The sequence below is a fragment of the Chinchilla lanigera genome, unplaced genomic scaffold (genome assembly GCF_000276665.1).
Source record: "Chinchilla lanigera isolate Chin_1 unplaced genomic scaffold, ChiLan1.0 scaffold00012, whole genome shotgun sequence".
NCBI classification, from domain to species: domain Eukaryota; kingdom Metazoa; phylum Chordata; class Mammalia; order Rodentia; family Chinchillidae; genus Chinchilla; species Chinchilla lanigera.
Window position 1 is genome coordinate 22,534,227 of NW_004955413.1, and position 26,777 is coordinate 22,561,003.

The window sequence follows — 26,777 nt, forward strand, 5'->3', positions numbered from 1 at the left end:
CCAGCCTGGGAACTTAGTGAGACCCTACCTCCAAAAAAAAAAAAAAAAAAAGAGAAAAGGCTGGCATGTAGCTCAGTGCAAAAGCCCTAGGTTCAAAAAAAAAAAAAAAAAAAAAGGACAGTTTTGGGTCTACATCTTGGTCTTTTCTTTGTCTGACACTGGGAACTTAGAATGTAAATAATAAATCTTCAGAGGCAGAGAGAAGCTAAAAAGTTCTTGTCTACTCTCTCCCGATGAATGCTCTTTGCCCTTCCAGGTGGAAGGTCAGTGCTGTCTCTTGCTGGGAAGCAGGAGACCTGGCTATTAGACCTGGCTCCACCCTGACTCCCTTACCTTGCCACCTCCTGACCTAACACCTGGCATCCCAACCTTCAAGGCCTTACTCTCACATGTCGGTAGTGTATGAGACACCTTGGTTGGAGACAACTTCACCTGTGTGCAGCCAAGGCCATGTGCAAAGACTCATGCAGCACTGAGACCTATCTATCATAACTGCTGCACCTGGAAAGATCTCAACTTAAATAAGACACGACTGGACATATTTTCTTCTGCAGTGGGGACTTTTGAATGTCCTCAGAGTCTCTCAAGTTAAACAAAATAGACAGCCTACTGTCCTGACTTTGGAAGTTGTCACTAAGGTACTCTGCCTGCCTATTGGTCACTGGCCACTCTATGTTGAAGAGAGTCTCCCATGTAGCTAAAAACTGCCCAGATCCAAGTAAGATATGGACCAAATAACCAACCATAGCACTCAGCGACCTTTGGGGATGGATGACACAAGAAGGAGGGAATGTTCCCTCCCACTGACACGTCCTCTGCTGGGCCCATGGCCTCCCTTTGCTTTATACCTTTGGCCCTTCCTTTGCCTTATTCTGGTATCAGCCTTGTGGCCCCAACCTTCCTGTTCCCATTGGACACACGACAATCTGAGTCACTAAGGCATAGCCTGGAGCCTTAGAGCTCAGGGACAGCCAGGGTCTCACCCAGCTCTGTGCAACCTCACTCTGATCTCTATGTCTCCCGGGCCACAGAAAGATCCTGCTGTGTTTGTACAATTTTTCAGATGGGGAGAAAAATGGCCCAAGGAATAATTCTCAAGACACAAGTTGGTCGTGTCTAGATTTTTCTTTCTTATTCCAAAACAAGTCGTCCTGGCTCCCTTCTCCAAGGAGGAGATCCTTGGCCCTGTTCTCTTACCACCTGGTCTTTTAAAAACTAACTTCCTCTGAGTACCTACTGTGTGTCACCCGTATGCTGTGAACTTTACTTGCATTATTTTATTTTTCTCACAATCAAACTGAATGAAGAAACTAAGGCAGATAGTGGTGAAGTTACTTGCAAAGTTCACATAATTAGCAGATGGCAAAAGTGATCCTATCCCCTGTGGTCACTATGTCCCTTTGACCTAAGGCCGTTCGCTGCCCGGGAATGAATGGCTGGCATGTAGCTCATGAATAAAATATCCCACAGGGGTTGTTGGGGAAAAGCACCCTCAACCCCAACCACAGAAAATTGCCTGGAGGAGGTACATCTCTACTGAGAAAGGCCACCCAGCAAGGTGGCATTGTTGGGGTGTCCTAGGGAGGTGACCTGGTCAATCCTGCTTCTGCCAAGATCGTCTCCCAGGCTTTGTCTTCTGTTACCAGCAGCTGCAGGTCCTCTCTGCTCACTATGTCCTGGAGACACTCAATGACATCCTCAATGAAGCTGCTGCTCTCTAGTTGGGCAGGGGGAGGAAAAAGTTAGAATACAGTGATAATGGCTGGTGTACACCCTGGCTAAATGCTCACATGGAAGCTGTCACATGGAAACTTTTGATGGATTCTCCAGTGTTACATGGAAACTTTTGATGGAGTCTCCAGTGTTATGGACTGAATCATGTCCTTCACATTCATGTGCTAAAGCCCTAACCCCAGGCACTGTGCTTGGAAATAGGGACAATAAATAAAGCCAAATGAGGTCTTCTGTTCCAGCCGCCAACCTGTGAGGTTCTGTGGCAGCTCCAGATAACTAATTCACTAAGAATTGCTGGGGAGGTTTTTGCTCTTATTTTTGTGGTTGTGGGAATACGAGGGTATTCTACATACTACATACTACAGTAAGTGCTCTACTCCTGAGCCATATCCTCAGCCCTTTTTATTTTATTTTGAGGTAGGGTCTTGCTACATTGCCTAGATTGGCTTTGTAGATTCTCTTGCCTCAGCCTCTTGAGTAGCTGAGATTACAGGTGTACATCAGTGTGGCTGGAAGTACCATGGTGCTTTCCTGTTTAAAATCAGGTTTTTTAAAAATAGCTTTCAGATAGTGAAAGTGCCAGTGATTCCTTCTATCTCCCTACAGCTTATTGTGATTCAAATACTTTATACTAGCTTCTTCTAAATGTGCCTTTCATCTCAGCTGTGGGTTCTGAAATTAGTTGAGGTCAAGAGCAGCACCTTAAAAGGAAATATATCTGACAATTTCAGAGTGTATTGGACACAGAATGGTTGTGTATTGTTTTGTGAATTATTTTAAATACATACCAGAGTAATCAATATATACCAGTGAATTCTTAAATTTTTAAAAATTATTACAATAGAAGACACATTGCCCTTAGCCCCTCTCAGAATACTCCCTCTCACTTCAAACTACCCATTGTTCTTGCCACTTTCTGAAGCAGTTCTGGAAGTCCTCCTTTGTTAGTGTCTTCCTGGGGTGTGACTAAAATGTGGTGAATGCTGCTGCTGAGTGTCACCTCATGGAAAGGCAGGCTTGTAAAATCACTACCATGGGTCCTCATTTACCTTATTCACCAGATTGAGGGTTGTGCTATTCCTGCTTCTTCTGCAAAGTCAAAATGACTGTGAAAGGTAAATAGTGCCAATCCATTTAGGACATCAAGGAAGCTAGGACAGCATAATTGAAGTCAGTCATATAGGATGACTTCCAGAACTACTTCAGATGAGATCAGGTGCTTTCAGGGTAGTATGGCCATAGAGCAGAGCTACTTCAGAAAGTGGCAAGAATGATGGGTGATGGGATAAATGTATTTGAAGCAATGGGGGTACTTTGAAGAGGATTAATTGCAATGTGTTTTTTACTATAATAAATTACTTGTAAATTTTAAAATTCACTGTATTTTTAATCAGATATCTTATATTTCATATATATATTTCATAATTATGCAGAAATTCTGTGACCTAGATTGTCTAGAAATTCAGAAACTTACTCTTTTAAAGTATTAAAAATATTTTTCATTTTATTTTTAATGGACACATAAATAATTTCACATCTGCATTCAGTGCAGTGTGGTATTTCAAGGAAATTAGCACCTCATCATCATAAGCAGTATTCATGTTCTTTGGGTTGAGACAACTCAAAATCCTCTCTAATAGTTATTTTAAAATATACAATTATAATATAGTTTTAAATCTTCCATAGAGGGAATACAGAAAAATATGGAGTATTACTAGCCAATGCTAGTAGTCAAATCCATTAGTGGGTTGATAGTGAAACAAATAAGTATTCATGCTAAATGAGACAAACAGAATCATGGCTGTAAATGGTCTCAGGCCAGTAGAGAGGGGAGGGTTACTGCCCTACTGATTACCAAGAAAGTGTGAAATTTGCAGGGATCTAGAATCTATGGAATTTCAGATAAGGGATCGGGGTCCATCATAAATTTATGTATGTATTAGACCATAATATAAAATATATTTCCTACTACATAAAAACAAGAGAGCCATTATTTTCTTTTCAAAGAAGAGAGACTCATGCTGGAAAAATGGCTGCTCAAAGCCAGCAAGCAGAAAGAATCCAAATTCTTAGATTCAGAATTTGAATCCAAGACTACCTTGTCAACATTTTTTTTGACATTACAATTAAGTTCCATGTTTTAAAAGCCCCTAGACTGATGTCGTGGCACCTGCCTGTAGTCTTAGCTCTAGGAGAATGAGGCAGGAGGATTACCTGAGCCTAGGAGTTTGAGACCAGCTTTGGCAACATTAGCTTGACTCTAACTCAACAATTTTCCCATAAAATCCCAAAACTAAAAATGATTTCTGCATGCTAGGCTATAATATACCTGAGGGTTTTTTTGTTGTTGTTGTTTAAAGCAAAAGTTTAAACTCCATATTATTTAGAGAAACATGGCCTAATAATCCCAGAGGCTCCAAGACTGGCAGTGGAGAGGATCCTCTGGCCGGGTGGTGATGGGGCAACTGGACACTCTGCACTGATCCTATTGATCTCTATGAGTCTCAGAGGCCTGGCTCCCCAGCACACCCCTAAACCTAGGCTGGCACATTCACTAAACAAAGGAAAAGTTAATCACAAGGAACACAACAACCCCAGCCCCATTCCCAGATCCCAGCCTGGTGGAAACTCCTGGATTCCAGTCCTTCTAACTCCCTTACTCTCTCTCCTGACCCCTGATGGCACGGTTTGCTTTCCAAGGCTGCTGAGGAATTGAGCAATGGACTTGGTCCCAAGGCACCTGAGCACATGTGAAGGAAACAGCACTGAACAGGGATGGTATTGATTTGGGGGGAGGGGTCATTTTTGCTATCATTTTGGATTTTTCTATTCCTTGAGCTATTTGGATCCCTTCCCGGCCTGTGTCAGACACATATGCTACGCAGGTGCCCATCACTGACAAGGCAGGGCGAGTGCCTATGCATAGCGTCCAAAGTAAGGGGAGGAGGAGGATCTTACAGGGTGCAGGGAAGAGGGAGACCCACACTCTCAGACGATCTGCTAAGTGATAGGCACTGACCTCACCACGTCTACATGTTACAGTGGATCCTCACAAACTGTGGAAAACATTGTTCTCACGTGATAGCTGAAGTAAGGGCTCCAGCTCATACATATGGGAGGTGGTAAACGTCATACTCAGGTCCAGTGCAGTGGTACTCTGGGTCACTTTTCCAGTTGAGTCTCTCAGAGAAGTTAGGAGCTGGAAGGAGCAGTCTCTTCATGGGTGGTGCCCCGGGGTCAGTTAGGAGTAGGGGATGGGTGACAGGCAAGAGGAGTCTCCAGGCCCCTGTCACATCTTCTCTTGCCCTTCTACTTCTGTGCCTTTTTCTTCTCTCTCCCTTCCCCTCCTGCCCTCCTGCTCAAGGCTGTCTTTGCTAGAAGGCTGTGCCCCTGAGGAGAGGGTCTAGAGGGAGGGCCCATAAACCTCAAGAACGGAGATCCATGGGTTCCTCTTTGGTCTCCCCTCTCCATTCTTGTCTCCTTTACAAGCTATCTTGGCTTCAGAGGAGCCACCTCAGAGCTAGTTCATGAGCAGGAACCTTCCAGAGAAAAAGAACAAATACCTGTGAAAGGTGCCCAGGCCATGGCGATGGCAATGTTGTCTCTGAGAAGTTTTCTTGAGAACTCACCAGGGTGCCCATGCTGGAGGAGAGAAGGAAAGAAATTATGGAGTAGAATAGGGACAGCTGGGCCAACAGTGATCAGCAGCCAGGGGCCAGGTCTGCCATGTATCTCTCTGGGGTACGGACTGACCCAGTGGACTTCACCGAGCAAGTTCTCTGTCCACCAGGCCCTGTGGTTGTTATTTAAAGGAAAACCATCATCCAGGTCCCTCTAACCTCACGTCCACCACGGCAGAGTCCTTGTGTCCCGTGAGGGAACAGGGAGATTTGGAGATTAGGGCACAGACATAGAAACAATAGAATTCGTACACAGAGGAATGGATGGGAAGCAATGTTCTGGGGAGGACCTGGGGCTGGGAACATTCGTGTTTACTGAGGATCTGTGATATGCAGGCTCCATATACAACTCTTTCCATGATCACACACTCCTTGGGGCTAGAATCTTTGTGGCTCCTATTCTAAAACAGAAGCAAGCACCCTTAAGGTCATGTAACGCGCTTATATTTTCACGGGAGTGCTGGGGCCAGCACTTGACCCCAAATCTTTCTGATCCAAATCCCATGTTTTTGATGACTATACTATCTACTCCATACTCATATATATCCTTATTGTCAGTGACCCTGTCATTCCAAATGCAGGTCTGGTACCCTGTGTCCAAGTCCCTGTATTGGTAAATTTTCATGTATCCTCTCCCATGATTACCAAAGTCTGCACCATTCTGTTTCTGCAATGTTCATCCTATTAGGGTGTAGAGTTCTGTCAGGACCCGGCTTGCTCTCCTGTCTCCCCCTAACTATTGTACCTAACGTTGTTTCTACTCATTTATGTAAATCATAGTGCACAAACATTCTCCTTGCATAAAACCTTGACTGCATTTGAGATTATTTCCTTAGGATATTTGTAGACATAACATGACCAGGTCAGATGTTACTAAACTTAAACCTGGGCCAGATATGATACTTTCAGTCTTACTGGCTGTCAGAAGTCTTTTTGTTTTAAAACACATCTGCATTGAAAGGGAATTTCTTTAATTTCTTGTGATTATCTTGTTTTTTGAGATGAGATAGCAACACTGATGTGGATGGTTTGGAGTCATATTTTAGGAGGACATAAAGGCATTTGTCAATGATTCTGCTACTACTCAAAAATTATTATTAAAGATCCTTACACATGTGATAATGGTGACTGACATTGGAGGGTTTCACTCCACACCAGTAATTGTTCTGAGTCTTTAGAAATGATAACGCAGTACTCTTCCAATTTTTCAAGGGTATACTATTCATATCATTGTTTACAGATGAGTAAATGGAAAGACAGATGTAAGTGACTGGTTTCAGATCAGAAATCTCATAGTGATGAAGACTGGGTCTCAGGAACCCCCAGAGCACTTCTCACTCTGCTATCAGTGAAAATCAGAATGAGTTCAACAGGAGATGCAAGACTCCAGCACATGTTTGGGAGATAGAACTGGATGGTGAGGTGACGACTGAATAAAGCAGAGTGCAGAGAGCTGCTGTGCAGAGAAGTGCAGGGGAGGCCCATGGCCAAGAAGACTGGTCTTGGAGGCAAAGCCTGAGAGAGGGAGAGATGAAGAGGAAGCTGGGGAGAAGACATCGGGTCCTCACCACACACAGTGCTCATGGCAACCTCCAGTCTACACCAGGAGGACAAAAGATCAGAGAGTGCAGGACTGAACTAAAAGTCCCCAGAGAAATGCATCTTGGTGCTCAGACATTTAGGGAGCTGCTATTCAAGGCCCCTACAAGGAAATGTAGGACATTTAGGGAGTTACTATTCAAGACCTTTCTTGAAAATGAATGGGCAGTACAGGGCCAGATGAATGAGGAAGACATCAACATGGAAAAGTGGCCAAAAGAAGCAAGTAAAACATGTGTCTTTGTTACTTTCCTCATTCCTGAGACAAAATACCCAGCACCCAAAGTTAAAAGAGGAAAGGTTTATCTCAGCAGAGGCTTGTAGAGGTTTCAGTCCATAGTCTGCTGGCTCCAGGGTAGGCTGGCATGGAAGAGGGAGGCATGAGAAAGGAGAAATAGTGCATGGCAAGTGGGCAAGAGACAGCAAAGCAACAAGCAGCAGCAGCCTGCCTCTCCCTTTTCATCCTTTCTGAGGTACTTGCCTTTTGGGTGGTACCTTCTACACCCACAGTGGGTCATTCCATTACCCACCTCCAGAACAATGCCAACTAATTAAGAAATCACACACCCTTAATTCCAGTATCATAATATTAATCCCATTGTCACAACATGTTATGGTTTGTGTCTGAATGTAAGCCACCCCAAAGCTTCATGCGGTCATCGGGGGTGGGATTTTCAGAGGTGGCTGAATCTAGAGTTTGTGACTGCTTCATCATCTAGTGCTGGCATTAGAGGTGTGAGTGCTACAGCTAACAAAGAGTGGGTAACCTGCAAACAACATAAGGGAGAGAAAGAGACTTACTTTTCCCTTTTTGCTCTCTTTCTCCCCCTTTTTGCTTGTGTTGCTTTTGCTGTCTTCCACCACCATAAACCATTGCCCCTCTGTTATGCCATCCTGCCTTGGAGCCAGCTGATTATAGACCGAAACCTCCACAAACGGTGAGCCAAGTAAACCTTTCCCTGTTTAACTTTCGGTGTTGAGTATTTTGTCTCAGCAACAAGAGAAAAGCAACCAAGACACAACCTTAATGCCCCAGATCCAGCCACCTCCAAAAAGCCCCATCTATGACCAGATGAGGCTTTAGGGGGACATCTAGATACAACATGGCCAAAAAGAAGAATGTTTGAAACCAAAAAATGATCTTTTCAGAAAACTCAAATCCATATCTTCAGTGAGGTTAGAAAAATAATTTTATTCATAAAATGAGCACAAGATGCACTGAAAATAGGGAAACACGATGAAATAAAAAAGGTCTTCATAATTAAAAAGTGACTGACAAAGTAAACAACTCTAGAAAGAGAGAGGTAAAGAAAATCAAGAAAAGCATCTAGAAAATAGTACAAAAAAGAAAAATATGGAGCTGACTGGGGAATCATGAATTTATCAAAAAAGTATCTTAGAATGTTATTGGAGAAAGAACTCCACAGAAAGAAAAGCAAGAAAGGGTGTGCGATGTACCTGTGCATGTGTGTGTGTGCATACACGTTTTGTATGTGTGTGTTGTGTATCCACAGGAAGGGTGGGGTAACTGAGAGAGAAAAACACAGAGTCCAGGAAAAAGGAAATTCAACCCAGAGAGGAGAGAATTTATGGATCAGAGTGTGCATGTTCCAGGCCCAGCACTCAGCCACTCCAGAGCAGAACAACGGAAAGTTCTGTGGGGAGAGGGGACTGAACATAACACCTCCCATTACTCATATTTGGAAAGAAATTGAGAAAAGGATGAGAGAAGACAGTGCCTGATGGAGCATGGGTAGTATGAGGTGGGTGTGGGGAGTCAAGTAGAAATCCCAGGAAAATTAACACTTTGCAAGAGACCACGCACACTCACACCACACAATGAAGACCATATTTACATGATCATGAAAACATAAATACTCTTGTTTGATTTTTGAGTTTAGAACAAAATAGATCATTGAAACACTGGAAATAAATACACTTATTACAGTCGGTGAAAAGTCAAAGAAGCACGGAAGAAGTCAAGAGGTGAGGCACTGAAGGAGAAGGAGGATTCATATCTTCCTTTTACAAAGAGGAATCAGGGAACACTGGCTACTGTTAAGGAGGGCATAGGAAGTAAGGGTGTAAGGAATGATTTACAGCTACAAAGCTTCTAATGAATATAAAAGTAGTGACTTAGGATCATTAGTAGATGCTGAAAACATGTAAAAAGAAGTGAAATCTTTATCCTAATAAAGAGTAAACAATGCTTAAATTTTAAAGTCAAGAAAAAGAACCACGGAAGAGTTAATATTTATTCTCCATCTATATTTTCCAGGCACATTCCAAGGGATTTGTAAGCATTCCTTTTCGGTTCTCATCATAATCCTGTTACAAAAGCACTTTTAACAACTGTGTTTTTTCAGATGAAGATGCTAATGCTCAAGGGGTAATTTACTTGAAGTTAAGAATTTACCCCATTTCCAGACCACACTCTCTCATACTCTTCCATCTCCTCATGTAAGAATACCACTCACAGATATTGACTTTTCAGTAACATATGCACACACAACATACCCACACCCACACGAACACACACTGACTTACTTCCTGAGGAAGAGGCAAAAAATAAAATAACAGCTTTTCCTTGTGTCAGGTGTGAGCAGAGCCCTTTATACTATCTGATTTTCCCTAATCATATGTATCTGATACTTTGATTTTTTTTTTTTAATTTTAAGAAAACAGATGTCATTTTTAGTAGTTAGTGACTGGAACCAAATTAAAGCATGTTTTTTGGCACCAGCACTTTGAAAATGTTAGAAGGAGTTGAAACAAAGGCCAGGAAAGAGTTAGTGTGACTCCTGCTGTGGCAAATGTCAGCTTAGGAGAAACCTTGATGGTTGGTAAGTCCAAGCTCTTAAGAATAAAGCAGGGATGGTAACTGTTATGGCTTCTATCTATACATCCTCCAAAGCCTCCTGTGCTCATAGATGGGGCTTTTCAGGGTGATTGGATGTAGGGTGAGACTGGGAGTAAGGGTGAGTGGTATTGGATTAGTTCACTGATTGGTTTACCATAGTTCTGGGTGTGAGCAATGGGAAGACCCACTCTGAGTGTGTGTGGCACCAACCAAAATGCCTGTAGCCTGGATGGGAAAAAAGGGAAAAGGAGGCTTGCTGCTTCGCTGCTTCCTGCCTACCCTTCCATGGACTTTCTCCTCTGTGATGCCCCTCTGCCATGCTGCCCTATTTGGGAACCAGCTGACTATGGACTGAAGCCTCTACAAACTGTGAGCTGAAATAAAGCTTTCCTCCTTTAACTTGTGAGCATCAAGTTATTTTGTCTCAGCAACGAGAAAAGTAACTAAGCAGCGATATATCCTGCTAAGCTAGAGAAATCAGAGTGAGCTCCCATATTAAAAAGATCTATTTTCTAGAAGCTCATTGTCCCTCACAGACAGACATAGCAATGTATTCTCCATTCAAAGGAACCAGGACTCCTCGGCTAGTGATACTGCTCCAGAATGCAAGTTTGCTCTCCAAGATGTGTGGAGCTATGCTCAAAGAGACAGCTGTGACTCCTAACAACTTCAGTAGTATGACAGTAATTTATAAGGATCAGTGTGATCATGTCTAATTGGGCCATGTTGAGTCTCTGAGCCATGAGTTCAGTATAATATTCGAAAGAGAATTGTTGAGCTAACATATATAGAAATGCTATCTGTAAAGGCTAAAAACAGTAGTTGTAATGTGAAGAGTTAATATAGTAGACAGTGTCAACTGGTACTCAATTTTGATAAGAATGTGAGTCTCTGGGTGTTTTCTCTTCTAGTAATTTATGTGTCTGTCTGTAACTGTTGAGAAAGGGCAAGGGCAGTCCTAGACATGCACAGCTGCCTTGGACTTTCAGCAAGGTTGTATTACACTATGAGTGGACATAAATAGTCTCAGAGAATGTCAACCTCAGACGACGTTGCCCTGAGACCATGGTAAAATGACACAAAGCAAGGTCACTTTGTAATTTTACCTCGGCATAGACAAATAAAGGTCTCCAGGCCACCCACAAACTACCAAGCCACCTCAGCTACTGTGCAAATGTGCCTCTAAACAGTGTGTGTTAATCCCCAACCTAATTCCTATGTTGAGGGTGTATGAAGGGGCCTTAGGAAGATAATTAGGATTAGATGAGGTCATGTCAGTGGGGTCCCTGTGGTTGACCACATTCGTAAGAGAGAGACCTCAGTGGAATCCTGCTCCCTCTACCTCACCATGTGATGCCCCCGACAGATTATGATAAAGCCAGCTTGTCTTCAGCAGATGCTAAAGTGACGCTGACACCATGCTCTTAGACTTCCCAGCTTCGATAGCCATGAACTAAATAAACTTCTATTCACCGTAAATTAGCCTGTGTCGGGTAGTTACTTACAGCTGCAGAAAAAAAATGAAACTGTCTTGGCTACACAGAGAGACTCTTGTTGCCTTTTACCAAGTACAGTTTTATCCTCATTCTTGCCCTCAAGGTGGTGATGGCTCCCACACTGTCCCTTTCTCTTCTGGGCAACAGCAGCTCTGGTCATTCCCGGGGAGATCCGTCTCCAGGTGCTCATGTTTGCTCTCTGCTCTTTGTGCAAAAGCAGAGTGGCTCCTTGGCCCCAGTGTGTGTCCTCCAGTGCCAAAGCCCCGGCTCCCCTCCTCTGCTTCCATACTGCCTCCTGTGGAAGGCATGAGACACAGAGGTGCCTTGTTGCTGAGGCATCTTGCAGCTCACAGGTGTTACAGAGGATAAACATGAAAAAAACCTCACGCTTTACTTGGTCTATGTTGATGTTAAAAACCACTCACTTGCGGGAATCACAGAGTTGGGAAATATGCTGTCAGCTTCCCATTTTTCCTACAGATAACACTGTGCTGTATGGATTAAGACGAAAACGGTTGCCCAGGTTACTTGCAAAGGACGTGAAGACCACTTTCATTGAATATAGTGACTCTTCCTTTGGGGACACAGATATCCAGTGGAACAGGAGGAAAACACTCAGCATCTCTGCTTCTTTATTGTGTCTGTCTCCTTTGCTGCCTTAGCCTTAGGGCCAGATTAACATAAGCACTGCATATGGACATGTTCACCTGGAAAACATTTTGTCTGAACTACAATCCAGAGTGAAGTTCCACTAGACTTTCTTAGTCTAACTTCTTCCATTTTAAGGTTGAGGACACCTAGTGGCTGTCCTAACAGGACACATCAGACCACGAAATAAGAAAAAAGTGGCTGTACCTGAGGTCCTTGTATTCCCAGAGAACAGGAAAATTCATCTCCTTCTTCAGCCTATCTTTTCTCTCGTTACTTCTGTCCTTTATCTGTGAATCTCTGCCCCTCACGTCACTCAGAAGTTGACCTGCCAACAAAGCTCCCTTTTCCCCTTACTTGCCCCCGAATAAAACCTCTACACCTCCCCAACATTCCTGTCTCAGGCATTGGTTCTCTGATGAGATGAGCTTCTTCCAGATGCATGCTCAGTAACAGTGGCTGTGTGGCCCTGTTCTAACCCACAAGATACAAGGCCAAGCTCTAAGCAGCTTACTAGGGGATTTATAGTTGAGAAGGACAGGTGTGACAGGACACCTGGTTGCCCTTTCCACTCTTCTTGCTTCAAATATGGCCTGACCCTGGGGATTATACAGGTTTTGAGACCAAGGTATACGAGGTGCATAAACCAAATCGGAAAACCAGACAGATGGGCAAGCAGAAAGAGCAGGATCTTGAGGGACTCCACATCTTGTAAATAGTCTACACTCTGCATCTCATCCTTGCTTGTCACTTTGGGCCTGGCTCTGACCCTCATCAGTTATTTGCTTATATAAGAAGTGCTCACTCCTGCCTGCTTGGTACACAGGGAGTCCTTATAGGATGTTTGCCTGCCGCTTAATATCCAGAAACGTGATTGGTGGTGAGAGAAGGGAGATACTGGAGGAAACCCAGGTGACACTTGCCCCCTCCTTCCTCTGGACACCTGCATAGAGCATATAAGGATTCCTCTTTCCCTATCACCGTAGCCTGAGGTCTCTCCAAGAAGCAGAGAAAAGATGCTGAACATAGATTTTCCCAGTCAGTGACTGCAGGGCACCCTTCTTGGCCAAGGATGTAAGGAATTAAGACCGCAGGCTTCTCCTGAAGACTCTTTAATGGCCTGCTGGGGTTATGCTCAAGTTGCTGGACCCAGAATGCAAACCCTCCTGCTTGCTACAGCTCCTCCTGACTCACTTCTTCCTTTGCCCCATGCACCTTGATTCCGAGCACCTTCCATGACCAGGATCTGCATTCCCAGGCTCCAGAGCTTTTCTGTGGCTATGTCTTCACCTGGATGTCTTCCTTCCCCTCCCCTCTGTATTAAGTCCAGTTCACAGGCCACTTCCTCCCTGCTAGCTGCCCTAAGTTCTCCCTGCCTTCCTTGGAATGTGGAGAACTCTTTGAAACTTGTATCTGTGCCATCTGTGTGCAGCTGTCTCCCCAGGAGACTGCACCCAGCCCAGGGGGGCTCTGTTGTCATCTGCAGCAACCCCCATGAGTCACACAGAACCAGTGTGCACAGCCTCTGCCCTAGTGCCCCAGGCTGGCCCAAACTTACCGTGTGAGAGGCATTCCCTAGACACAGCCTCCTCCAGCCACTGAGAATGTTGCTCAGGTTCCCTTTTCCTAGCAGCTGAGTTCCTCTACTAGTTTTTCTTCTCTGTCTCCATGGTCAGTTCCTTCTGGCAGAGAACTGATAAGACTATGGCTCACGTTGTATACAAATTACCCGGCTATTTTCAAGTGGTTTTGACAGCTATAAGATTTCTGAGAGTTTCCATTTACTGACTCATAGCTCTTTCCTGAAGTCTTAATATATTTGTACAAGGAGAAAGGACAAAGCAAAAGTGAAAAGCATGGGCCCAGCTACAGTCTGAAGAGGGGCAGGGCTGGAGTGTGGACATCTAAAGCCCCTTTCCCAGGTGACACCCAGGTCCAGTTGTCAGGCTCAGCTCCCTACCTTGCCCTTCTCCTGTTTCCTAATGGGGTCAGTGACTTTTGGGGTGAAGGGGTAGGGATCCTTTCCTTAATGCCCTGGTTGCTCTTCTGCAGACACACGATCAGGAAAGGCAAGTGAATATCAAGAGATACGGTTTAAACCTAGCAGTTTGAATAACCACAATGTGACCGGCGGCACCCTTTGCTGGCCAGCTGCAGGCACACAGCCCCTTCGTGACTGATGGGCTTACAGAAGGTTCTAGAAATTTAAGGACAATCAGCAATTTCCATTTAACTATGAAATGGGTCCTAGGTGTGGCCCAGCAGCAACTCAGCCCAGGTCTTACCCTGACAGCAGAACAGAAGCGTGCCCCGGGTGAGAACTGTGTACAGAGTGGCTTTGTTTTTAACATCAAAAAGGAAGGAAATTACTAACCGTCCAAACATAGAGAGTCGATAGCAGAGTCCATTAATGGAAGGGAATCCTATGTAATCCACAAATAGAAAGGGGAAGGAAGAAAGCACTTTATAATAAAAGACTGTTGGAGTCCTAAAGATAGAGGCTGCAGCAAAAGGGAAGATGGGGGAGTCCCCAACTTACCAAGCATTCTTCCCCTGCCTCTGTTTGAGCACAATCCAGCTGTCCGAGCTGTGTGGGTCCAGTCACAGTTCGTCCAGCTGTGGAGTAAATACTGAGCTGAGGCGACCTATGGGCTGATAGAGCCCTGCTCCTGATAGGGAAACCGAACCTCACAACTTGTGAGCAGCAAGCACACTGCCTGCTGGGCACCACCCCCACCCCACCCTGCTTGTTTACTCTGCGAGGAGCCAGCTCAGGCCCCACAATTCCAAGTCCTTCCAGGCCCAGCCCATGGCTGGGCTATTTTCTGTGGTCTTCAAAAGGAAAGACCTGCCACAGACGAAGTGTGGCACTCTCTACACATTACACTGTGCATCGCTGGGCACTGAACTGAACACCCTCCCTTCGCGGGCCCCTCTCCCAGCACACCTGCCTTGCCCGTGTCCACCTGAAGCATCAGCACAGGCCTCATTTTTGTTGTGCTGGTTTTGTAGGATGTTGTGTCCACACAACTTCTAGATATTGGCTCTCATGGGTTCTGCTACCAGGAGCACCTGGCTCCCCACCTGGAGCCGTCGTGCATGGCTTCCCCTGAGGTCTCTCACGCATCGCCCCAGCAAAGTCAGTGTGGCTGAACCTGAGGCTGCTCAAGTGCTAGAAAGGCTGTTGGTGAGAGGGAAAAGGAGGTGTTGGGAGGAAGCTTAGATGGCAGCTTCCCAGCCCTGCTCCGGGCCACTGCGTGACCAGATAGGAGTCTTCCTTTCCCTATCAGCTGTGGTCTGAGCTCTATCTACTAGCAGCAGAGCAGAGACGCTGAGCACAGCTTCTCTCTCCCAGTGTCTGCAGGGCACCTGCTTTGGGAAATATGTAAAAGTGTTAACACATCATTCCTCCTGAGGCTTCAGGGGAAAAGGAGCACTTTTATATTGGTGGCGGAAACGTAAACTAGTGTGACCACTGTGGAAATCAAAGCTGTGAAGATTTCTCAGAAGTTTATAACTAGAAATTCCATTTGACCCAGCTATTGCCCATCTAGGTATCATCCTGAAAGAGTTAAAATCACCATAGTACAGCGATATATGCATATCCATGTTTACAGGAACACAATCCTTAATAACTAAACCTTGGAACCTGCCTATAGGTCCATCCAATAAGTGGATAAAGAAAATACAGCATTTACACACAACAGAGTATGACTCTGCCATAATGAAGGATAAATATGAGTCATCTGCAGGAAAATGGTTGCACCTTGAGACCACGAGTTTAAGTGAAATATGATTTATAAGCTTATACATCACACTTTTTTGAGAACCCTAAATTAGAAATAAAGAACAAAATAAAGGATAGATAATAGGAGGTAGAGAGGTAGATCTTTCTCAAATGAAAGAAGGAGATGAAAGGAGTAGGGAGAGAAGGGAGGAACAGTGGACAGAAAGAAGAAATAAGATGTGTTACATATAGGCACCTCCTCCGCATAAGGAATATAAAAATTACATACCACAAACGGGTACTAACAAAAAGTAAAATAAAACAGTTTTTGAAATGTCACAGTTAAAAGAAAGTTCTTTCAATAATTTTCTGTTTTCCAGTAACTGAGTGGGAGTTCGGTGAATCCCTTAGTCCTCTCTGCATCCTGCGCTATCTGGATCTAGAAGCAATTGCACACCCCTCTCTTTCTGAAGTCTGCTGTGGGGCAGTCGGTTTTTGCTGTTATATATCTGCCCTCGCTAGCTTAAAGGTGTCTACTTTTCCCCCATTAAATTACTCCATTTCTCCAACTCAATCCACGTGTTTGCCTTCCATATCTCAGTGCTGGAACTTCTCAGCTTTCCAGGGATAGCAACTCCAAAACATGTTTTTATCAAGTCTCACTCCCTCTTGGTCCTCTGAGAAATAGGATTCCTAGATATTGGCACTTAGAATTTCCTTAACTGCCAGGGCTTTAATAATCCAGCTGAGATTTGTTTTCTTGCTCAAGGATGACAGGGACATCACAGTTGTTGGGACAGGACAATTTCCTCCTACCTCTTCATCCAAGCCACAGTTCAGTGGATGAAGCCAGCACAATGAACTGTCCAGATTCCTGTTGCCACTGGGTGGTGCTAGGGCCAGGGCACCTGCAGGGCCACACGGCCATGTTTCTGAGAAGTAGACCTCATCATCCTTTTCTGAGGGAAAATGACATCCAAAGAAGCCAGAAGGACTGTGGAAGATGATGTATTTCTGGGAGGAGCCCAGCAATTCTCAGCTCCACTGACAGAGATCCTGTCTCGCTTGCTCTCCTGGACACACCTGATACTGTGTAGCTCACAGTTTGGCTTTGTAATGTAATGGAGAAAGGGTGGTGAGAAAAACAAGAATCCAAGCTAGGCAGGTCAACAGTGTCCCACTAACCTCAGTGAAAAAGCCTGGATTAGCACTAGAACCTGTTTGGAGTGGCGGTTCAGGGGCAATGTACAGAAAAGAACAGTCTCTTTCCACCTGCATTAGCTCTCCACCTGGCTCCAATCATGGCTGCTGCAGCCACACTGTGCGAGCCCTGGGCTCCCCATGTGGTCTCCTGGATCCAGATCCTGGCTTGAGGCTGTGCATCCTCTCATCCAAGATTTGCGCCAGTGCCTGGAAGGTTCTGGGTACAGTTTGTTTGTTTGTTTGTTTGTGGCTGGAAGCCATTTGTTTTATTTGTTTATTTTTTAAAAGTACAACAGCACATTTTGAGATACACACAGACTGCGAAATGATCACTACAATCAAACTAATTAACATATACATAGCCTCACACACTTATGCCAATTCTTTATTGATAATTTACATTTTTTCATATTTATAATTTGTTGTTATTAGTATATGCTTGCAACACATAATAGATCCCCCCCCCCCCGGCACCGGGAATCGAACTCATGAGCTTGCGCTTGCCAGGTAGGCGCTGTGCCGCTGAGCTAAATCCCCAGCCCCGCAACACGTAATAGTAATATTCATACTGGGAAATTAGTATATACATGTGACTATGACATATCTTGTTCATTTCTGATCCTTTTACCTCCCCTCGTCTTTTCCCTGATCCCTTCCCTCATCTCCAAAACATCTGCCTTTTTATCCTGCATTTCTCTTCTATTTATTTGTATTTTCATTTTCTTCTGTAAGAGAAACCATGTGATATTTACCTTTCCATGTTTGACTTATTTCACTTAAGATTGTGGTCTCAAATTTCACCCATTTTTCTAAAATTGAAGACCATTACAGTGAAAGTTGTTACAGAAAGATACGCACTAATTCTTGTCAGTTTGTTGTTTCTCCAGCATTTCTTTCCTTGACCACAGCTTATCACATTCTTCCTCTTCTGTTAGTAGGATTCATTTAAGTATTTTCTGCAATCCTGGCTTATGTGTCAGACAATTTTAAAACATTTACTTATATAGAAAGTCTTTACATTTTCAGTTTTGAAGGATAATTTTATCGGCTATAATAATCTAGGTTGGTAGTTATGTACTTCCAGTTAAATACTTTTGAAATATATTGTTCATGCCATCCTGAGCTTCAGGGTTTCAACAGACAAGTCTGCAGTTATTCTGATGGGTTTGCCTGTATAAATGTCTTGGTGTTTTTCTCTTGCAGCTTTGCATATTCTTTCTCTCTTCTGTATTCTCAACATTTTAACTGTAATGTGACACGGGGAGGTACTCTCTTTTCTGGTCACTACTTCATTTCAAAATGCCTCCTATACCTGGGTGTCCATACTTTTCGCAACATTTGGCAAGCTTTCTGAGTTTTTTTTTTTTTTTTTTTCACTGAGTAGATTTTCAATGCCATTAGCGTGAATCTTTGGGCAATCTTTTATGCCAAAAATTTGTAAGTTTGTGCTCTTAACCTGTCTCAGAGTTCTTGGCAGTTCAGTTCATACTTTCTTTTTTTTCTTTGCAAGCACTTAAGTGTGATAATTCATTCATCTTATCTTCTGTTGTAGTTACTTTTCTCTCGTTGCTGAGACAAAATACCCAATGCCCAAAATGAAGGAAGGAAAGGTTTATTTAGCTTACAGTTTGCGGAGGTTTCAGTCCATACTTGGCTGGCTCCCAGACAGAAGATAACAAAGCAACAAGAGCAAAGGGGGGAATAGCAGTCGAATGGCAAAGCAGCCAGAGCAAAAGGGAGGAACGGCGGCAAGCAGCTTCTTTCCCTCCCTCACCTTGTAAACAGGCTACCCCCACCTGGGGAAGGTGTAGCACTCTCATAATTTCCATGCCCTCTTCTTCCACAGGCTCTGGATGTATACAAAGTAAGCACCCTGGCTCCCTGCTGAGTCACTTAGCGAAACCTCTAGACTCCCCAAGTTGACACAATGTATCAACCGTAACATCTCCCAAGACTGAAATTCCATCTTATGCTTGATCCTGTGTCTTTGAACCATTCCACTATATTTTTATTTGACTTATTGCACTTTTCATTTCTACAATTTCTGTTTGGTTCTTGTTCAGAATCTGTCTGTTTGTTGAATTGCTTCTGCATATCCTGCATTTTTCTCTTTAATTCACTCAGCTTTTTATTTGTAGCCTTATTTTAAAAATAAGCCTTCTGAATTCTTTTCAGGGTTTACATCTTGAGAGAAGCATCAGGCCTTGACGTTGTGGATGGCAAACATAGACTGCTAGTGATATTGGAGCTACAAATGCCAGTGGAGTTTTCCTGGGAATTTTTATTGGGATCATTTGTTTGTTGAGCACTCTCCTCGGGAAGCTTCACAGGACTTGAGGGGATTCCCAGTCTTCTTTCTGTCAAGCTGTTTTGGTGGTGGCACATGTCTCTGGTGAGGAGAAAGCTTCCTACACAGGGAGATGGTGTTGGGTGAGAAACAGCTGAGCTGATCACTGTCAGTGAATACCCTGTGCCTTCTGTTGCAGCTGGGTGTTTACCTGCGCTGTTCCCTTCCCTGGATGCACATAACATTTTGTGTTTTGTTTTGTTTTGTTTTGTTTTTTCCTGTACTGGGAATTGAACTCACGACCTTGTGCTTGCCAGACAGGCACTGTGGCGCTGAGCTAAATCCCCAGCCTCCTGCTCCCTTCCCTGGAAACACCTGATTCCATGTCCTGGAACAATCAATGTCAGGCAAAGCTCAAGCCAGTCCATTCAGATCAGGGACTTCGTGGGGTGTAGCTCAGTGGTAGAGCATTTGACTGCAGACCAGGGACTTTGAAGTAGTGTGTATTTACGTGTACCCTGGAACATGACGTGAAGTAGGTTTCCAAGTGTATACATACAGAGAAATCATATTATTTCCCACAAGTAATTGAGACTTAGATTGGACCAGTGATTGACCAATAGCAGTAGGCAGAAAGCTCAGGAGTTGAATTCAAGTTTAACTGGCAGTACTTTGTTGACCTTACTTTGAAGACATGTATCTTTGAAATACCTAGGGACTGTAACTGCCCATGCCTGTAGTCCTAGCAAGTGGGAGAATCAATTGAAGACAGTAGTTTTAGACCAGGCAGAGCCACAATAGCAAGACCCTGACCTTATAACAAAAGGCAAAAACAGCAACAACACACATGCACAAAAAAACCTCATGCAAAATAAAAATCCTCATGATGTAATAAAATAAAATAAAATGTGATAAGAACATGAGGGATTTAAAAATTCTCCTACATAATGTACCTGTGAGTCTGAATTTTTTTTTACAGCCACATGCTGTTGAGTAAATCTATTTTGTGAACAGTATTTTTCCAGCTAATGATGGAGGCTGTAAGACTGGCAGTGGGAGGAGTTCTTCATGACGGTGATGATGGTGCAGGTGGATGCTCAGCTCTCATCCCTATGGTCTCTCCATATCTCAGGCGACCTAGCTCCCCAATGACACCTCTGACCTCAGGCCAGTACTTTTTTGAAGGAACAGTAAGTTTATCCTTAGGAACGCACCAGCCTGAGCCTCAAAGATCCCAGGTTGGCTGGAAGCCCTTTCCTAACCCCTTTGTCCTTCATCATGACTTCTGAGGGCACTATTTTCTCTCCAGAGCTGGTGAAGACTTGAGGAATGGACTTGGTTTGAGACACCTGAGTGAAGGGGAAAGCAAGACTTCAGGAAAAATAACACTAATTTTGAAGGGAGGGCAGTTTCCTTTTAGTTTGCGATTCAGAAATTTCTTTTCCTTGAGATAGTTGGGGTCAGTCTCTGCCTGTGTCCGTCACAGGTGGTGGCAGGTGCATATCACTGGGAGTACAGGGCGGCTGTCCATGACTCCAGGCTCTGCTTCCTGCCTTTCCTTTGAATGCTTGCTATCTGCTTTCACCCCTTCTTTACTGTGTTCAGCCATAAAAATTCCAAAGCCCCTAACATTCAGGGCTAACGACTTGACCTCACCCTCTTTCACTTTAACAAAATGCTTCCTCACTGAATTTGGTTATTATTTCTAGGAGTCTTTGGGTGGAATTTTTGGGTCTCATATGCTATCTGCAAATAATGACAATTTGATTTCTTCCTTTCGTACACATAGCCTTTTTCTTGCCTCATTGTTCTTACTGTTTTGAATACTATGTTGGAACAAAAGTGATGAAAGGGGACATCCTTGTTTTATTCCTGATTTTATTTATTTATTTATTTGTTTGTTTGTTTATTTTGGCTTTTTTGTGGCAGGGTCTCACTATGCAGTTCAGGCTGGCCTTTAGCTCACTTTGTAGCCCAGGCGGATTTTGAACTCACAACGATCCTCCTGCCTCAGCCTCCCAAGTGCTGGGATGACAGGTGTGTGCCACCACACCCAGCAGTTGTTCCTGATTTTAGAGGGAAATCTTTCAGATTTTCCCTACTTAATATGAGGTTGGCAATATGTTTATCATAGATGGCTTTTATTAGACTGAGGTAAGATCCTTCTATGCCTATTTTCTTCAATGTTTTTATCATGAAAAGATGTGGCATTTTGTCGAAGGTTTTTTTCTAAGTCCATTGAGATGATCATGTCATTTCTGTTCTTGCTTCTGACCCAACTATTCCCCCTCTAGTTATCTTCCTGGAAGAGTTAAAGACATTATATTATAGTGATACATGCATGCCCCTATTTATAGCAACACAATTCATAATAGCTAAATCTTGGAAGATTCCTATATGCCCATCAGTAGATAAATGGATAAAGAAAATAATATGGTATTTACACACAACAGAGTACTAATCTGTCATAAAGAAAGATAAACTTGAGTCACTTGTAGGAAATGTACCTTACGACCATAATGTTAAGTGAAATAAATCAGACACACAAGCTCTTATATGAGGAATCAAAAACATAAACAAAGAGCAAAATAAAATTAGGGAGATAGTTCTTTCTTAAAGGGAAAGCTAACCAAGGGATGGAGGGAGGGGGATGGGAAGAGGAGGAAAGGGGATGAAGAAAGGAATTAAGGTGTGTGATGTACATGTATCAACTCTGCACAAGGAAGGTGAACATTATGTGCTGCAAACATGTACAAAAAAAAAAAAAAAAGGAAAGAGATCAAGAGATAAGCAGAGGTGGGAGAGTGGGAAGAAAAAGAGGATGAGAAAAGGAATTAAAATGTATTGTGTGCCTATACCAACTCCCCACAAGAGTGTAAATATTCTGTACTGCATGAATAAATAAATGCACGCATGCTTCCATTTGTCTTTGTCCAGCACATCTACCCTGACTTTGGTGCTATTGTGGAGAGGGAATCATGGGTTGAGACTGACTTCAGAAACTCATAGGCCTGGCTGAGTAATGACTGATTGATCGTGTCAGCTTGAGAAATTTAGATGCTTAACTAAACCAGCTCAGCAATTCTGCATCATAGGGTTGTAAAAGACCCATCCTAGGGGCAGCTCATGGCCTAGATAGTATAAGGGGGAAATGAGGAAGGACAAACTGGCTTGTGTTCTTTGGAGGAGTTCCAGTCTTAGTCTTCAGCTTAGATATCATCTCCTGGTTTCCAGTGCAGGCTGCTTAACTTCTGCTGTGCCTTCTTCAGCCTTCCATCACAAACTCTTCCTTTCCAGCATAGACTGTTCAGCCTCCTGCTGCAGACCCATGGGCATCCTCATATGGAATTGCAGGGAACACTGCAGTGAATTTCAGTCAATTTGAGAGGTTTAGAAGTTTAAGGAAGTGACTCAGCAGGGGGCTAGGGTCCTCACTTTGTAAGCATCCTCATCTTGTGCAAGAGGAGGGAACAGAGATGGTGTGAGTGCTACAGGTGGTAGCCTGCTTACAATATAAGGGAGGAAAAGAGGCTTGCTCTCTCCACACCCATTTTGTTCTTGCTGCTTTTGCTATCTTCTGCCACCTTGAAGTGTTGCCCCTGTGCCATGACACCCTGCCTTGGAGCCAGCTAATTACGGACTGAAATCTCCACAAACTGTGACCTAAATAAACCTTTCCTTCTTTAATTTTGGATATCTGACATTTTGTCTCAGCAGTAAGAGAAAAGTAACTAAGACGCAAACCTTGGTCCAAAACCTTCAGTCTCCAGTATGCAAACACCCTCTGCACTCTTCCTCATCCACCTCTGTGGGTGGCCATCATAAGCTGATCCTGTAATTTCTTATAATTTGAATATTTTGTGTTATATCTGTTTCTCTGGTAAAACACTGGCTGATACAATTGGTCAGACTATTAGCACATACTTTTTTCCAGTCAGGAAAGTCTCCAATTATTTTTTGAGGAAATAACTAAGGGTGGGAAGTGGCCCACAGCTTCTGTAAACCTTGTCAGTTTTTCCATGATGGCTGACATCAATCTTATTCCTTTACCTTGAACAGATGGTGTCTTTACTTCTACAGTACCAGTGGAAAAATTGGTCACACTGCCTGATACTTTTAGTACCATCCCTGCTCCCTGAGTACCACACTGGCCCCTGGTATATAAATGGTGTCTGAACCAGGCCTAGGAGGATCATGATGTCAGAGGCAGTGCCACATTGGCTACCACGCTGGTGATGGTGCAGCCTCAGTGCAGCTTGTCAAACTTGTCTTCAAGGGTATGGAGCTTCCCTGTGTCCTTCATAAGGTTAGCTTTCAGCTGAGGAAACAAGTAGAAATTTTTGACACACTTTGGACTCATTCCTATGTATACCCTTATTTGTGTCTTTTGGAATGGTAATGTTTATCTTGTGCCATTGAATATTGGAAGTATTTATCTTTCTTTTCATTTGCATAGGAGCCCACAGCTAAGAATTTGCCTTAAATCTTAGAGGAGACTTGGGATTAGACTTTTCAGCAATGCTGAAACTGTTAGGACTTTGGCAACTCTTGGAAATGGAATAAATGCCTTTGAATAAAGGAATGTGCAAGAGTCTTTGGGGGTCAGGGGTTGAATATTATGGTTGGGGTCTAAATGTCCCCTTAAATCCTCTTGTGGTCATAGGTGGGGCTTTTTCAGAGGTTGCTGGATCAAGAGTGTGTAATGCTGCAATTAAGGGTACAAGATTACTAAATCAGCCCACTTGTTGGTTTGGCACCACCCCAATCCTGGAAGCCTAAATACAATATAAGGGACAGAAAGAAGCTTGTTTTTGTTGTCTTCTGCTTGCCATGAACTGGTTCTCCTCTGCCACACCCTTCTACCAAGCCACCCTTCTTTGGAGTTAGCTGATTCTGGACTGAGACCTCTATAAACTGTGAGCTAAATAAACATTTCCCCCTTTAACTTTGGGTGTTGGGTATTTTGTCTCAGCAATGAGAGAAAAGTAACTAAGACAGAATTATTTCTCAAACTCACAGGAACTGGACACTAAAAGCACTGACCTCTGGTGTGGGAAGGAGACCCCAAGTCAGCCATGAGAGCAGAATGTGATCTACCCCCACAAAGGACCCCTAGACACTGAGGTTAGAGTTGAAAATAACTCTTTCCTTGACCACAGTGTAGTTAGGCATTTTTGAAGGTCTTCTGAACTGGGCATTGAATTTGGCCTTTTAGGTCCATGTTGTGTCTCCTGGCCCTGCATTGCCCAGACTTCAAACAAACCCTTCCAAGTCAGGATAGTGAGACCCCACCACCTTGTTATCTGACCTCTGAGGTATTTGTCCCTAACCTGCTTCCAAAAGAGTCCCATTAAGTCATCCTCACAAATTCTCATAGTCCTGATGTTCCTGTTAATAATTTGTTCCCACTGCTCCCACTCTGTTTGTTAACTCTAAATGCCCAGCTGTCTTTACTATGTGCAAAGTTGGCTCTTGTCCCTCTCCCCAGTTCAACAGTCCTGAATGAAGTCTTTCTCACTGCTTTGACTTGTCTTTGCATAAAGAATCTTTCACAGGGTGAGCCCCTCTGCTTGGCATTTCCTAGTGTGAACTGTCACACATAACCAGTGCAGTGGACTCTGTTCTGAGAGCATTGGCTACTTCTTGCAACCTCTCTAAACTCAATCCTACGTCACTCTTCCTTTGGCTGATTTTAAGCTGTGTCCTTTCCTTGTGATCAACTGTAGTTGTGTAATTACTTCAGTAACTTCTATGAGGTCTCCTGGGTGAAAATCTGGATTTAGAAAATCTGGATTTATTTTTAGGAATTCCTGAAGTTTGGAGATTGCGTCGAAAATAAAGGTGGAATCTGGGTATGGAAGTGCATGTCTGTAATCTCAGCACATTAGGAGACTGATGCAGGAAGATTACAAGCTGCAACCCAGTCTGGGCACCTTAGCTACTTAGCTCAGTGTGAAGGCCCTGAGTTTAATCACCAGAAATACGGGGGGAAGGTCTTTGGTCTGTGCTTCAGACATTGCAGCTTGGCTAATGCTGGGCACTCAGAATGTAAATACAAAATCCTCACAGCCCAGAGGAACCTAAAAAATTGTCTTGTCCATTGTCTACTCTCTTTCAGTGCCTGATGCCTTCTACCCTTCTTAGTTGAAGGTCTGTGGGTCTGGCTGCTTCCTCTGGCTCCCTGATGGCTCTCCTCACCTTGCAACCTCCTGGCCCACCACCTAACACCTCAGCCTTTAGCCCTTACTCACATATGTCAACAGTCTATGAGACACCTTAGCTCACCAACTAGCTTCATCTGTGTGCAGCCAAGGCCGTGTTCAAAAAGTCACGAGACCCAGGAACCCATCTATAAAGATCACTGAGTTTGAAAAGACTTGAATTTGGACAAGTTAAGAGAGGATGCATTTTCTTCTGCAGTGGGGACTTTTGAATGTTTTCAGACTCTCTCAAATTACAGAAAATAGGTAGCCAACTATGCTGACTTTGGAGGGTATCACTAAGGCACATGGCCCAATTTATCATGGGCTACTCTATGTGGATGAGGGGCAGCCAACAACTCTTCAAAACCCAGTAGGGTAGGAATGAAACAACCACTCATGGCCCTTGATGACCATCAGGGATGAACCACTTCAGAGGGGAGGAAAGGTTCCCTTTCCACTCATGTGTCCTCTCTTGGGCCCATCACCTCCCCATGCTTTGTGGCATCAGCCCTTCTTCACCTTACTCTACCAGGCTTGGGACTTCAACCTTGCTGTCCTCATTGAACACATGGAAATCCAAGTCTCCAGGGCATGAGCCTGGAGCCCTTGATTTGGCAGGCACAAGACAAATCTCCACCCAACTCCATAGATCTTACTATGTTTATACATTTTCTCCAGTGGGGAGAAAAATGGCCCAAGGTAGAACCCTAATGACACACATTGATCATGCCTAGACTTTTATGACTTGTCTCATCTCCAAGGAGGAGATTATTGGTCCTGTTCTCTTCTCATCTGGACATTTAAAAGATAACTTTCCCTGAACACCTACTATGTCAGTCATATACTGGGCACATTCTAAGAAATAAATTGTTTAAAACAAATTATTTTCTGCACAGAGATGTAATATCTCATCCCTAGACTGGGAGAGTTCCAATGATGGCTTCCATCTTCCATGAGTTTATTGTGAATTAAACGCTGGGTATCAGTATCTTTATAATGTGAGTTTCTACTCATCAGTAGGTTCTGAAATATGTTTCTTTTTTTTATTGAACATTTTTTATTTTAAAAATAAAAGGAGGAAAACATTAACAGACAACTTTTTACAAAATAGCAAAAGAACAGTACAGACAACACAGAGTTACAAACAAAGTGGTAGGAAATTAACAATGCTTGTTGTATTACATATTGATATCCTCAAAGTGGTTTCTCATGAAAACAGAGAGACATCCAATATTGAACAATCAAGGACTCATTGACAGTTTCTTTCAGCAAAGAAATAGAAGACAGTAGAACAACTATGTTAGCTATCCTGTATATACATACATACAAAATTTCTCCTT

At 43.5% G+C, this 26,777-nt stretch overlaps 1 protein-coding gene across 1 annotated transcript in view; it reads right to left on the reverse strand.

Moving 5' to 3' along the window:
- Nucleotides 1-14,698, reverse strand: part of LOC102014341 (apolipoprotein L2-like) — an 18,429-nt gene extending 3,731 nt beyond the window's left edge. The window contains exons 1-3 of the mRNA XM_013511281.1: nt 14,557-14,698; nt 5,298-5,376; nt 1,591-1,717 (exon numbers count right to left, since the gene is read on the reverse strand). Coding sequence (XP_013366735.1) covers nt 1,591-1,717; nt 5,298-5,319 — 149 coding nt within the window. The 5' untranslated portion in view covers nt 5,320-5,376; nt 14,557-14,698. The remainder of the gene's footprint in view (nt 1-1,590; nt 1,718-5,297; nt 5,377-14,556) is intronic.
- Between the last annotated feature and the right edge of the window lie 12,079 nt (nt 14,699-26,777).